Source organism: Vigna unguiculata, chromosome 10, assembly GCF_037176805.1.
Source record: "Vigna unguiculata cultivar grain cowpea cultivar isolate G323 ecotype 2 chromosome 10, ASM3717680v1, whole genome shotgun sequence".
Lineage (NCBI taxonomy): Eukaryota > Viridiplantae > Streptophyta > Magnoliopsida > Fabales > Fabaceae > Vigna > Vigna unguiculata.
Window position 1 is genome coordinate 33,258,730 of NC_140801.1, and position 14,494 is coordinate 33,273,223.

Below are 14,494 nucleotides of genomic sequence, written 5' to 3' on the forward strand. Positions count from 1 at the left end.
TATGAGAAGAATCCCTAAAAAGACTCCCTAAAAAGACAAGACAAAATATGAAGGGTTAAATATGATTTTGGTTACTTAATTTTTAGTGAAAATTGAAATTAGTCTATCTTTGAAACTTTGGCCCAATTTAGTCCCTCAATCTTAGAATTGTGTGAATTTGGTCCTTTTGACAATTTTTTTAAGTTTATTTGATGTTTCAAACGCATTTCATGGCCTAAAGAAAACCTTATATTATTGGACCCAAAATACAAAGCCCAAAATTAAACCATAATATAATATTTACAAATACAAAGTCCTAGGCTAGGTCTTCACGTTCTCCTTAGTCCATGTGAACTTCAGGTTAGGCTTGTTATGCTCAAAAGAGGTCAAATCTTCTTGTATCCTCCTAACCATAATTCTAGTTGTAGGACCATCGACTATAGGTATGTCATCAGTATTATAATGGTCATGCTTGAGAATACAATTTAATTAAGTATTTAGAAAACATTTTGTTTTTATGATATAATGATAATGTTACTTGTCGAGTTTTCCTAAGTTACAAGTCCTTTCCTTGCCTTTCTTGGAGTCATGAAAAAGTGTTTCAAGTAGAGATGTCAAAATGAGTTTCAACCCGTGAGCCAACCCGGCTCACCACGGATTCGAGACGGGTTGGGTTGAGAAAAATTCAGTTTTTTCAAAAGTGGGTTGAATTCAACCCCCGCTCACTTAACCCACGGGTTAAATGGCTTCGAGCCGGGTTGAAGGTGGGTTGACCCACTTAACCCACCAACATTTTTTTACAATTTTTTTTAATAATTATTTACTACTAATAATAATTATATATGTTCACAATTTCATATTTTTAAATGCTAGAATGTTGCTCAATAGAATTTGAATAGTTTGAATGTTTAATTAATTTGATTGTCAAGTTATATATGTAGATACTTTAATCTTTAACTTTATAGTAAATTACTCAAGCAATCGCCTTATAAACAATTTTTTCTAAATTAACATAACAAAAATGTGTAGTTTTTTATTTATATTTCGTTGAATAGTATGATAGAAAATGTGTAATATTAACCATGTTTTTTTGGACTATATGGATACTTTCTTGGAAACAATTCATCATATATTGGTGGTGAGCATGATGAAAACATTGGTTCTTGATTTTACTGTGATTATCATCTCATGGGTTGCTTAAAAAATTATTTAGATATTTGAATACTAAAAAATAAATACATAAATAATTATTTTTATGTGGATTGGTGAGCCAACCCACTTAACCCACCAACCCGTGGTGGATTGAGCCGGGTTACAAAATTTTTTGTTCACCATAAAGTGAATCAGGTTTGATTCACTCATTTTCAACCCGGCTCGTGGTGAGCCAATCCGTGTGAGCCGGTTGGCTCACTTTGACATGTCTAATTCCAAGTGACCTTCAAGAGTGTTCCAAGTATTAAAGAAAATCATCAAGTAGACATATCGTAACCTTTTTTTCAGTTAGAACTTTAATGCTAACCTTCTTTTCTTTTAACTCAATTTGGTCTTCAAGTTTTCTTTTATCTCAATTTGGTCCTCATTTTCTTAAAAATGATTTAATTTAGTTCTTACCGTTAGTTTTGACCAAACGGTGTTAAAGTCAACAACACATGTCAATTTATGTTTTTTTTTAATATTTTGATTTTTTTTTTGAATTTTTTTATTTTTTTGATTTTTTACACGTGTCACTTCACAGTTGTACCACGTGTCAAAATGATTCAATTTGGTTCCTATATTTGTTGTTAGTTTCAATTCAGTCCCAATTTTTGTATAAATGAAGCAATATTGTCCTTCCTTAAATTAACACTCAATTTATTTTTTTTATAAATCTTATGGTGATATTCTTACTAAAATTAACGTTTTTATTAAATATTTCTAGAAATATTTTAAATTAACTTTAAATTATATACAAAACATTAAACTTTGGTTTTGTTTTGAACTTGAAATTTTGTTCCTAAACTTATGCATGAGAAGTTATTTGATTTTTAATCTTCATTATGTTTGTATAATATGATACACTTGATGCCTTTATATATGATGACGAAATTGTTAATTGTTGAAATTAAGTTTGACGTTTAACTTTGTTTAATAATAAAACTAAAAAAAAAAGCTTGTTTAAAAATATTTCTACAAATATTTAATAAAAATGTCAATTTTATTAAGAACATCATCATAAGATTTATACAAAAAGTAAATTGAATGTTAATTCAAGGAGAGACAATATTGCTTCAGTTTTACAAAAAATGTGACTAAATTGAAACTAAAAACAAAGATAGAGTCCAAATTGAATCATTTTGACACGTGACATAACTGAAGTGACACATGTAAAAGATAAAAAAATTAAAAAAAATAAAAAATAAAAAAAAACCAGAAATTGACATGTGACATTGACTTTAACACCGTTTGGTCAAAATTAACGGCAATGACCAAATTGAATCATTTTTACAAAAACAAGGACCAAATTGAGACAACGAAAAATTGAAGGACCAATTTGACACTACTTGACAAATACAAGGATCAAAAGAGTAATTTAACCTTTTATTTTTCTTCTCTCTTTTTTTATGTTTTTCATTTTTTGTAATTCAAAACAACTTCCAAGGCCACCATACATAATGAATAATCCAAGAACCAACACAAATATGCACACCCACACCATACTTGATTGAGCATCCATTCCCAAAACAATTCCAAAGCCTCAAAATTTCCTACGGTATGTCAATCATGGTTTTAATGGCTAAGGGCTTGTAATTAGCTATAAGATAATGAAACAGGGTAAACAGGCTCAAAAAAGCTATCAAAGGAAATAATTTAAGGTAGGCTTATCTGGCTAGAGGCTCATCTGGCTAGAGGCTCATCAGAATAAAACTGCCTAAATCATCTCCAAACATGCATGTGAATAAAGAAGTATCAGAAATAGTCAAGTCAAGGCCAGTATGCAAGCAATCAAGAGGCATAACACATAAGAAAGAACAAAGAGTGGCTCAAAACCTCACACAAGGTAATACCAAAATACATATCTCTTGTAGAAGAAGAAAAACAAGTGAAGAAAAACATGTAGAAAATAAAAGTTGCTGAAGAAGAGCCATGGGAGTGGAGAAGAGCCATGGGAGTGAAGAAGATGGGGTTAGAGTGAAGAACTTTCATAGCTTAGAGAAAAACATGTTGTATTTGTGGTTGATGGAGGGTGAGAGGAGGAGAGTGAAAAGGAAATGAATTTGTGAGTGAATGATGAGAGGTAGATTTAGGTAATGAGGTTTTGAATTTTGATTATGATTTATTTTTTTGTAGTGTAAAATTTGAAATGAGTAATTAGTGTTATTTCTGATTATAGAGAAAGAAATTGAATGGAAGTAAAATTTGAATGAAAGATTTATATATATATATATATATATATATATATATATATATATATATATATATATATATATATATATTATTTAATTAAAAACTTGTTGATGGTTAGTTCTCTGTTTGTATATAGTATAGATACAAAGATTAATGAAAATAATCTCTAATATATTTTTGAAACAATTTTTATTTAGTATTTGTGATATACAATTATTTTATGCGTTAATCTTTTCTGTCCCTTGAAAGCGTCGTTTGCCGTGGAAATTACAATTTAGCACCGGTTTTCAAAAGTGCATCTTGCGGTTCCACAACATCGCTCAACAAATAAATAAATGAACCTTTTATTACTTTTTTTAAAAGCAAAAAATTATGAATCAGTTATCAAACATATTTCTCAAATAACATAGTTTATTGGAATTCAAATCCTACATTACTTAATTAAAAATACAAACTAGTATATTCATACAGTTTAAAAATCAATTCGACATTAAATTACTTAGAGAAAAGTAATTTTAACACATTTTCATAAACTAAACTAAAATTTTCTTTTAGAAAATGTTAAATTGTAAATTTTAAACAGTTATACCAACAAAAAAATCTAGAAAAGAAAAGAAAACCAGAAGAGTCATTTATAAAGAAAGTAAATAACCTAAAAAAGAACAAAAAAATGTTAGTGCCAAACAAACAGCGCATTGTATATTCGTTCACAACCTACCTCGACTCGCTAGTACAGCCTGGTCTGAACTTCCGAAACTGTCTCTTCTCACATCCAACAAACAAACCCTGGAAATTACCCCAACACCCTTACCCTCTTCCTACCATTCCTCTCCAAGAGGGGCAAAAAAGTATTTCCCATTCCCGACCCCAACAGAACCAAGTAACCAAAACCTTCCCTCATTCCCAATTTTTCTTCAGATCCGATTAAGCCCTAACCCTAGCTCCCAAATCGCTTTCAGCGAGAATGGGGGACTTCAACCTGGCGCTGGTGATCGTGGCGATCGTGGTATGCGTTATCGTATTCCTCGTCAACGTATATCTCCTCGTCAATTACCAGCACCCCGATGACTTTAACCAGGCCTACTTCCCCAAATTCGTCGTCGTTTTGGGGCTCTCCGTCGCCGCCATCTCCATCCTCATGCTTCCCGCCGACGTTGCCAACCGCCAGGCCTGTCGGCACTCGATCTACAATGGCGCGTGCAACCTCACGCTCCCCATGAAGGACCTCTGGCTCGCGGTGTACATCCTCGACGCGATCCTCGTCTTCTTCGTCATCCCCTTCGCCATGTTCTACTACGAAGGCGACCAGGACAAGTAAGTACGTTGTGCTTTAATTCAAATTTTAAACTTTTAAACTTTTCGTGATTTATTGAAAAAAATTAAAAATTTGTTTGATTTGAGGAAACGCAATGCGTTTTGTTTGTGTTGTGTGTAGGACTGTTGGGAAGCGGATTAAGAGCGCGTTGTGTTGGATGGTGACCACTGCGATCGTCTGCGCTCTTATTTTGGGGATTTTGTATGGTACGTTTTCGTGGTTTTGTTGGTTGTTTTATTTCGGATGTACCTTGTTTCTAAATCTGTTCTGAACGAGGTAGGGGTAAGATGGTTGTTTTGTTGCGTTTTTTTGCGTTTTTTTGGTAGCTGGTGTTCGGTGGGTTTGTTTGGTTGGGTGAGAGTTATGTGATAGTGAATGCAAATGTTGTTTGAGTGGTGATATATAATCACTGTATATAAACCATGCATCTTCTCAATGCCTATTATTTCTGTCTCTGTCTTTGTCGTACCTCATCATTTGCCCAATCATACTCACATTTATTTACTGTTGGGTGTCCATAGATTATTTTCCATGTTTTTGTGGATGGTTCAATGGGTGTGAACAGTGGGATGAAGATTTGGAAGTTGAGAGTGGAATTCGCAGAGTTGATACGCGTTAATGTGAGCGGATTTTTTCGTCTCATGCTGGTGATCACTCATTCGTAGGCATAGAAATCCATTGGTTGTGGCGCTGCTGCTTTCCTTGTGAAGCTATATACTGTGTGTCCATCTTGTAAATTGTATAACTCCTACATTAAGGAAAAGACAAATGGTGGGTTTTTGTGCTGTTTATTGCTTTGTTTGGGGCTGGGGGGTTGAGATAACCGAAGATATCAGTTGGTGAAGTTCCTTGCTGTATGAATGTTTAAGGATTATTTGGTAAGGAAAAGTTGTCTGTTGTGGATTAATGGTTGGGTTTTAAGCTAGTATAGGCTGGGTTGGGATTCTGTGTCGAAGAACAGAAAATTCTCATCGAAGGAGAGTGGATGCGAGAGTAGCTTATGTCATATATGAATTTGATGTGAGTTATGGACACATTGCTAAATACACAATAAGGGGGCAGGCATTTGATTCTGGCTGCCTACATTCTTCATAAATCATAATTAAATAAAATTTCAACCTGTTAGCATTAGTTCGTTAACTGTGTTTCAAGCCCAAAGGGCTCTTTCATGAAGATGTGTGTTATGAATATAAGACCATTCTTCATCCTCACAAATCCATAGGCATAATGTTGCAACTCGCAAGGTATTAATTTCACCTATGCACCAAATACCACCCTCTGAAATTTGTTATCATTAATTTTACTTCATTTTAATCAATATGACAAATATTTTTCATGGCTATAGTTATTATATGAGTGGAAGATTTGTTACTAAGTGTAAAATCTGTTTGTTCATTTTTAAAAATCCACAATTAATTTAACATTTCATATCCACTTTTGCTTCATGTGAGTATTGATCTGCGTCTGACTGATGTATTAGGACTTATTGGAAAGGTGGACTTTACTGTTAGGCATCTCTCTTCTACCACAAAGTCATTTCCTAGTACATGGGAGTTCAGCAGTAGTCAACCATGTATTGAAAACACACATCAGGTCTGTTGTTTCTCTCTCTCTTACCAAAAGTCCATATTTTTTCTCTCTTAAAAGGAATTTCTTTTTTTTTTTGCCTGTGCTCATTCTGATTTTTTCCCTTTGTCTGAAAAAAAGTGTTCTGCATACACTGCCAGTCCTTCATCAGAGAAAACCTGGACCATGCGTACTACCTTTCCAGAATATGTTGTTGCTCTTGCCACTATAGTTGGATCTGTGCTTTTTGCTGTAAGTTAATCCTATCTCATATGGATTTATGAGCAAGATATATCTTTTTTTTCCCTTTTCAAATGATCATACATTCTTTCAATTATCATATTTTTTCTTGTGAAAGTGTGTATGAATTAGGATATTGTGTTAGATCCTTTTGACTCCCTAAAAATTTAAAACTGATCCTATAAATTGCACACAAGCATAAACAACTGCTTATAATGACTCTGGTAATGCCTCGCATCCAAGGTCACAAGTAAATTTATTTCCTATTACTGATGTTAACAATCGATTTCTCACCATTCAATCCAGATATTTGGTGGTGTTGGTATTGCTTGTCTTCCATTGGGACTTATATTTTCTTTCATTCGGCGTCCAAAGGCTGTTATCACTCGTTCACAGTATATCAAGGTGCTATATTCTTTTAGAGCTGGAGACGTACTAAATGTAGATTGAATATGCTGTATTATATTTATCGTGTGGTTTGTTGTTTATGGTTGTAGGAAGCTACAGAATTGGGAAAAAAAGCAAAAGATCTGAAGAAAGCAGCTGAGTCACTTCGTCAGGAAGAAAAAGGTGGTTCAAAGGGTAGGAAATTTCGTAAAAATGTAAAATCAGTGGAAAAGGTAAACTAATATTGGTGCTCTAATGGTACTTTATACTTCCAGCATCGTGTTAAGTATTTTATGTGTACCATTGTTCACATGGACTGCCTTGTATTAATTTGATGTGTGCTTTTTCTAGTGGCTGGTCAAAGTTGTCTACAGTTTATGATTAATTTGTTTGTGGTTATGTTTTTAAACTTACTTATCTTTCATGATTTGCCAGGAGTTGCTTCAATTAGAAGAAGATGTCAAACTTCTTGAAGAGATGTACCCACAAGGAGAAAAGGTAAGTTCCTTGTACATACTGGACTTCTAGCCAAATACAATGTGCTATAGTTCCCCCACTTACTGATCCTGTATGAATGCAGGCTGAGGCAACATGGGCACTAACAGTTCTAGGGTATCTGGCAAAACTTGTTTTGGGAATTTTAGGGTAAGCAATGGCATATAACGATTGAGTTACCTGGAATGCTGGATACAGTAAACTGTCTGTGTGATGATTTTCAGAATGTTCTCTCCTGATAAATTTCACAAAGATGGATAGATAAATAGATTAAATAGTTTATTTTCATTAAAAATTGATAGAATTTAAATTAATGACGGAATGACTGATAAGAAGCGTAAGTAAAATAAAATTAGATGTGGTTATAGAAAAATTAATTTAACTAGGAGAAAATAATGATATTTTAGAGAAAATATACAAAATTAGTTGAATTAAAGTAGTACTAGACGTATAAGAGTGGCAGTTGACACCCCTTTGATGGGGGCAGTGAATACAGCTGCATAACTATTGCTGGGATATTATTACTCTTGCTATCTCTCTGTAATGAGAATCGCTTAATCTAAAAGAGGTTTTTTTGACTTCCATATATCATCTAACATAAGATTTGAAAACTATGCCAGGTTAATCGTATCTGTGGCATGGGTTGCTCACATCATTATCTATCTATTAGTTGATCCTCCTCTTTCTCCTTTCTTGAATGAAGTTTTCATCAAGCTGGATGATATCTGGGGTATGTTGGAATACGCTTACCTTAATATTTGATTACCATAAGTTATAGAGTTCAGATACATTATATTCTAATTTTCATTCTGTTATTCTTCATGATGTCTTCTTCTTTCATCAGGTCTTCTTGGTACAGCTGCATTTGCATTCTTCTGCTTCTACCTTCTCCTTGCTGTGATTGCTGGAGCAATGGTGATTGGGCTGAGACTAGTTTTCTTTACTATTCATCCAATGAAGTAATTAAACTTTGCAGTCTATTATACCATTTCACATTGCTTTTAATTTGTGTTGGTCACATACTAGGACTTGTTGATTACTGACTATGTGAACTTATCTATGGCAGGTGGGGAGCTACTCTCATGAACTCTTTTCTGTTCAATGTGGGGCTTATTCTTCTTTCTTCCATTAGGTCAGTATAGCCTGTAGGATGCATTTTCAAATGTATATAATGTATAGAAGTTTACTTTATTATGGTTGATGCATAGAATCACCATTTGTGTTAAGTTTTTATTTTGTACCTGTATAAATTTTAAAACAATGACTTTCATCCTTCTTTGGTTTAATAGGGTAGGAAGGGATAGTTTAACAAGAGTGCGTCATTGAAAGTGGCCTTACTTTCTGGCTTTGATTTTTCTGTTCAAAAGTTTAAAAGTAGCAGGGAATATTTCTCTGTTGTGCCAGTTATCATGTGTTTAAGGAAGTTATTTATGGACAGTACCAAATAGGGTTCTCTACATAGTGAAAAATTGTTGTGCTGTCATTATAATGTCATTCTGTGAGGACATTGCTGAAAGTTCAGTTGTTTTACCTTTTCAGTGTTATCCAGTTCTGCTCCACAGCATTTGCCTACTATGCTCAAGCAACTGCAGCACAGGAAATATTTGGCCACACCTTGGAGTCTCTTCGTGGGATTAAATATTTGTACAAGTGAGTCAAGCTGGATATTTTTCTCTCCCTTTATCCTCTGATTGGGTGAAGAAAGAACTTAATGTTTTGGATGTATTATTTGTTCTAGCATTTTTAATACCTTACTATTATAATTAACCCATGCATTTTTCATATCGCAGATACAATGTCTTCCAGATCGCGTTTGTTGCATTGGCTGGGTTGACTTTTGTATATTATGCTGCATTTGTAAGTTTCCCGTATAAGCTCATGTTAGGCATTGCTGCCATTACATGAAGATCTTATTAAAAAAAAGAAAAAAGATAAAGAAAATCTGGAGTTTAACTCTGGAGTTTTTTTTTTTTTTTTTTCTTTTGTGTGTCGATGATTTTTTCTGATCCTGAAGGGGTTTTGAATTTGGAAATGTCAGGGATGGAGAAGAAAGAAGCCCAGTGGCAGGTTCCAATTGTCTTCATGAGGGTAACGGTTTATTGCGTGGAAGAATGTTTACTAAAGGGTGCCATCGGGAATTCTTATCGCAAAATCTCATTTGAAGTGGCTTTTATTTGGATGTGCATTGGCTTAGTTTTGTTTTTTCTTGAAGATTATAGAGTTGGCTGATATGCATCCGAATAAAATCATTTTCCTGAGGTGTAATCATTGGGTGGGTGCTTGTGATACCACTTAGCTTTTTGATTCTTTCTCCACCCTTGTCCTTGTATGTATGATTCCTTGGTTTGATTTGTGCAAACACATTCTTCTGATTATGTAACGGAATATACCATGAGCAAAAGAGACTATTGGGTTTTTCGTAACCCTTTGATGTATAATGCAACTGTTCCCAAAAACAAATTGTACTAGTCAATGTTTTAATGTTTATGTTTCTCTGTAACGTAGATATCCTATTCCTATACGGACAGGCTGTTGGGTTTTTGCGAAAAAGAAACTTTCGGGTCTGTTGAAGAACGTAATAATCTGTAACAGCAAATCAATACATAGTTTTATAGTAAATATCATGATTTGGGACGCAAGAAAAAAGATGTAGAAACACAATGCAATTATGATGCTAACATGTATAAATCAAACTCTGCTTATACATTTAAAAAGTCAATACTGATTTTAATGATACCAAATGTAATCCAAACATACTTTGGTGACACTTCTATGCAAAAGAACCAGACACCTTTACATGATATTGCTTGATCAATACATTATTTATAAGCCTACATATACCTGAATAAAGATTAATGTAACGTTCTCGCATGACTTTAAAGTGTATAAAATATGCATCTCGAGTTACACGTGTGATGGCATAATAGTATTCATTTTGTGAGAAAATCGGCGAGACGACATTGAATTAAATTTTGTTGGTAGCCCTATCTGTATTTAATTGACATACTAGCGATCTTGTGTGATAATTGGCATATTACAGTGTATTAAATTTCATGTGTCAGACATTATTTTCAGAAGCTAATGGCCATAGTTTCTTTTCGTATGCGATTTTATTTCTATCTTCGAAAGTGCTTTTAGCATGCTACGATATGCTTTAAGAACAACATATTTCTTTAAGCACCTATAAACATTATAAAACCATTCCACTTTGTGATTCAAACTTTGGGTTTTTCTGTAGCTTGAAAATGCAGAATAATTCTACTCCAATTGAGAATTTCCTTGGAAGTTCCCGTTAGAGACATTTATAATACTCTTTCATCGGCACCATTTGGATCATAAAGTGAAATCTTCAGCAAACTCTGTTGGCATTGAGTTCCAGTGCAGACTAGGTTCCCAGTCTGCTTCTCTGAGGACCTTCAATATCTCTTTTGCCACTATTTTGTTTCCCTCATGTGACAAATGAATTCCATCCCTATCAAACAACACCCCATCATATGAATCAATTGTAATTTGTAGATTTATACTTTTCTTTCAGAAACATAAAATAGAAAGAGAGTGAGAGAGAAATTGGAATATATACTTACGTGAAGCAAACATCTAACCAGTCATGCCTTTGCTGGAGTGCAGACCAGAGATCAATGGCTTTCACATTCATCTCACGGCACAACTCCAAACATGCTTCTGAGTATAATCTACATGATTCATTTGTCCTTTTTAATGGCCCCAGTAGATCACTGCTTCAAGTTCAACCATTAATGTTTGTGATTGAAACTATATTTTCAATAAAATCAGGCAGCAAGAATGTCAAAACTTTTGGAGCCCTCCATCCTCTAAATTTATCATGTGCCAGTATACTGATTCAGATATTGTTGGTACAAAGCGAAAGGTGCCACTATCAAGCTTACTCTAAATCTTTAAAAACAATTTATAAGTACCTTTGGCCAGGGTAAAAGTTCGACTTATAAATAAGTTGGTCTACTATGTAGTTAATCATATAGCAGAGATAAAAGTACAGGCACCATAAACAAGTAGAAGTGCAGGAATTACATAGCCTCAAGATAATGTGAAATTATATTGATTAACCAACATCAATTGTAATGAGAACCTGAGCATCTCATGCATTTGCACCTCATTGATGGGAGGGGAACTGAGAAATATTAAGCGAGTCTTCTTTGAAAGGCTCTGACAACCATCGGTAAAATTTCTTAGTATTAAACGTGGATAGAGTACTTGTGTGGAAAAAGAAAGGAAACTTGTGTTCTTGTGTAAGAGTTTACCATTAGATGGATAGCAATATTCCTCATATTTTGAATGTATTCTTGGAGGGGTACATGAGGACTATGGGCAGTTGGATGTGGATGCATAGAATCATTGCCACCAAAGTACACAATTACCAATGATGGTTGATCACCGGCATCCTGAGTTGAAGATGACAGAACAAAAAGTGATTTCCTTTAAGTCAGTCTGAGCAAAAATCAAGTAATCGCGCTGTGCAAAATTGAATATAATGATTAATACTACGGTGTAAGTCCCATTTGATTAGAGATAAGCCGAATATACAATATATAAGTGAGTGCAAATCTTATTTTACAAGTTGATTTTGTAATATTAGATTAAGTTTAATGTTCACCTCTTAATAATATAATAATATATCAGTGTTAGTGTGGTTGCTAAAAATTCAAGTACGAGTTAGCTTGTTGTGGTTCCATATTTACTAACCATTCCAGTTAAAACAACCACATTTTATAATTTGTCGAGAAAAGATGATATGTTGAAGTTGAAGGAAATGTGAGATTTTGAATCAACACAGGAATTAAAACACATGCTCAATACCTTGGGAAATATTTTATCGAGAGCCTGCAGAGCACGTCTTGTATTCCAACCACAATATCCTCTCAAAATTACATCTGCCTATGTCAAGTCAATCTGTGAAAAGTTAAACTCATTTTTCATCTTAATGCTTCACTCACAAGAATTGTGTACAAATATAAATTGACTGCTATATTTCAGAATATTTAGACACTTTAAATGCATGTGTTCTTAAACCACTTTCAAACATAGGATATCTATTATCTATATTATATCTATGTATGTAAGTTATGCAAACTGTGGCGTTGACACCCTCAACAATGATGAGTCATTCTATACGGGTTTTTTTTTTTGCCATCTTCATCTTCAACTGAGCATTAAGAATATATTATATTGATTGATACTTTAAAACGTTTTTTAATATATTTTAAAACTTAAAAATTAATGAACATAAATATATTTTGAAAACACAACAGAAAATTAACATAAACAACCAGGTAGAGAATCCAAATTCAAATAATGATTCTGTATATTCTTTCTGGTCACATCAGTTTTTTTTGTTATGGTATCAATTTTAATTCTAATTCCTCACTCTCTGCTTTTATGGAGAAGACAAATCTCATCCAATACCATGCTACAGGACCACCACTAAGTCACTTTTTTCACCTCCATGATTGACATCTTATTTTTGATTCTCCACAAGATAACGACCAGCCATAATTTCCATATATACATTCATGGAATCAGAATTAGTAAACAGGGCCTAAATTTTCCCAAAAGGGACTGTTCTATTGGGTGAAGTCCTGTTCCCAAAGATTAAAAACTCAACAAAATTTGTAAAAAATAATCATTTAGAGTCTCTTTATGAAACATCAACACAAACAAAACAATTCTTAATGGGTTTTCTCAACATGAAAAATCAAAGCACAACGAGCTTTACCCTCTCGAGAATCATTCATCACAGCAAAAAGTGAGTAAGTAACCTTATATCAGAAAGACCAAGATTGCGCAAATCAAAGTGCATGCACCAAAACCAAAAAGAAACAAAAAACGCAGCATTAACACGAAGATTTGAAACCATGATGCATGAAGAAGAACAAGATGCAACATATCAAATACCTTGCGAGCATACAAGTTGGCAAGGGTAGCTCCCCAACCTTCACAACTATAACTCAGCTCAACTATGGATGAACCAAACAACACAAATTGAGGCCTCACTGGTCCTACCATTTCTCACAATATACATCAATAATTCACTCTCACTTCAATATTTATAGATGTGGATTTGCTTTCTTTGCCTTGTTGCCTTCTCTTGTTGTCATTGGCACAGCACGTTCTGTAGATAACGATATGAAAGTTACGTCCTACTTTTGAAATTTTGATCAATCACATAAATCAGATCAAATAACTTAAGACATGGTATTTCAAGTGCTTTTCGTTTTCCAATCAAAATTAATATTTTACTTTTATAATAAGACAAATTCAAGTATGTTTTAAACCTTTGACTTGTTACCAAATTTTATTTATAGTTCTTAGTATTTTTTTAACTTAATCTAAACAAATTTAGTAAAACAATAAAATAGAATAATTATTAAAGAGGAAAAAGTTTCGAAACATTATTATACATATTTAAGCATGATAAAAACAGATTTAATCACCCTTTGAATTAATTAGAAACGTTTTAATTGAGGGAAAAACTTATGTTTTTATCAAAATCAAGTGTATAATTGATTACAAATTTATCTCATTTATTTTTTTTTAAACATTTTCATTAGAGCTGTCAAAACGGGTAACCCGACCCGACCCGACCCGACCCGACTCGACCTATCACGGGTTGATGATTTAGTGAGCCAACCCAACCCGGCTCATTTTTTAGCGAGCCAAAAAAATTTGAACCCGGCTCGGCTCACCACGGGTTGGCGGGTTAAACGGGTTGACTCACGGGTTGACTTAATTAAAAAAATATTTTTATATTTTTTTTTTTCAGTCAAAACTAAATTGTAATTCTAATTAAAATCTAAATAAACTTTAATACAATCCAAATACAAACCAAAATAAAAAAATACAAATTATTTATGTGTTGGATAAGAAACAACTTAATATGACCCAAATGTAAAGTCCAACTTAATAAAAAAGAAATAAAAATACTTGTGACCCTTTTATCTGCGGGTTGGTGAGCCAACCTAGCTCACCACGGGTTCAATCCGGATGAGCCGGGTCAAAAATCAACCCGTATTGAAATTTGTAAAAAAATTTCAACTCAACCCGACCCGAACCCATGATGAGCCGGATTGGCTCGGAGGTTCCAACTCATTTTGA

General features: G+C 33.6%; 1 protein-coding gene and 1 pseudogene across 2 annotated transcripts; one reads left to right on the plus strand and one right to left on the minus strand.

The window, feature by feature from the left end:
• Positions 1–4,124: 4,124 nt before the first annotated feature.
• Positions 4,125–9,866, plus strand: LOC114167195 (LIMR family protein At5g01460). The gene is made up of 14 exons (XM_028052202.2): positions 4,125–4,677; positions 4,799–4,884; positions 6,159–6,271; positions 6,386–6,496; positions 6,791–6,889; positions 6,982–7,104; positions 7,307–7,369; positions 7,452–7,516; positions 7,987–8,096; positions 8,211–8,325; positions 8,433–8,498; positions 8,906–9,016; positions 9,157–9,223; positions 9,405–9,866. The coding sequence occupies exons 1-14, from the start codon at positions 4,328–4,330 to the stop codon at positions 9,450–9,452; spliced, it is 1,527 nt and encodes a 508-aa protein (XP_027908003.1). The 5' UTR covers positions 4,125–4,327; the 3' UTR covers positions 9,453–9,866.
• Positions 9,867–10,457: 591 nt separating this feature from the next.
• Positions 10,458–13,539, minus strand: LOC114166551 (GDSL esterase/lipase WDL1-like; annotated as a pseudogene). Its single transcript, XR_014985346.1, has 6 exons — positions 13,295–13,539; positions 12,200–12,277; positions 11,644–11,784; positions 11,472–11,548; positions 10,951–11,100; positions 10,458–10,838 (listed from the first exon to the last, which is right to left on the minus strand). The product of XR_014985346.1 is annotated as a GDSL esterase/lipase WDL1-like (transcript).
• Between the last annotated feature and the right edge of the window lie 955 nt (positions 13,540–14,494).

Coding starts and splice junctions, on each gene's coding strand:
- LOC114167195 (XM_028052202.2), top strand. CDS start 4,328: ATGGGGGACTTCAACCTGGCGCTGGTGATCGTGGCGATCGTGGTATGC. Junction 7,517..7,986: donor CTTGTTTTGGGAATTTTAGG/GTAAGCAATGGC, acceptor AAACTATGCCAG/GTTAATCGTATCTGTGGCAT. Junction 9,017..9,156: donor GGGATTAAATATTTGTACAA/GTGAGTCAAGCT, acceptor TTCATATCGCAG/ATACAATGTCTTCCAGATCG.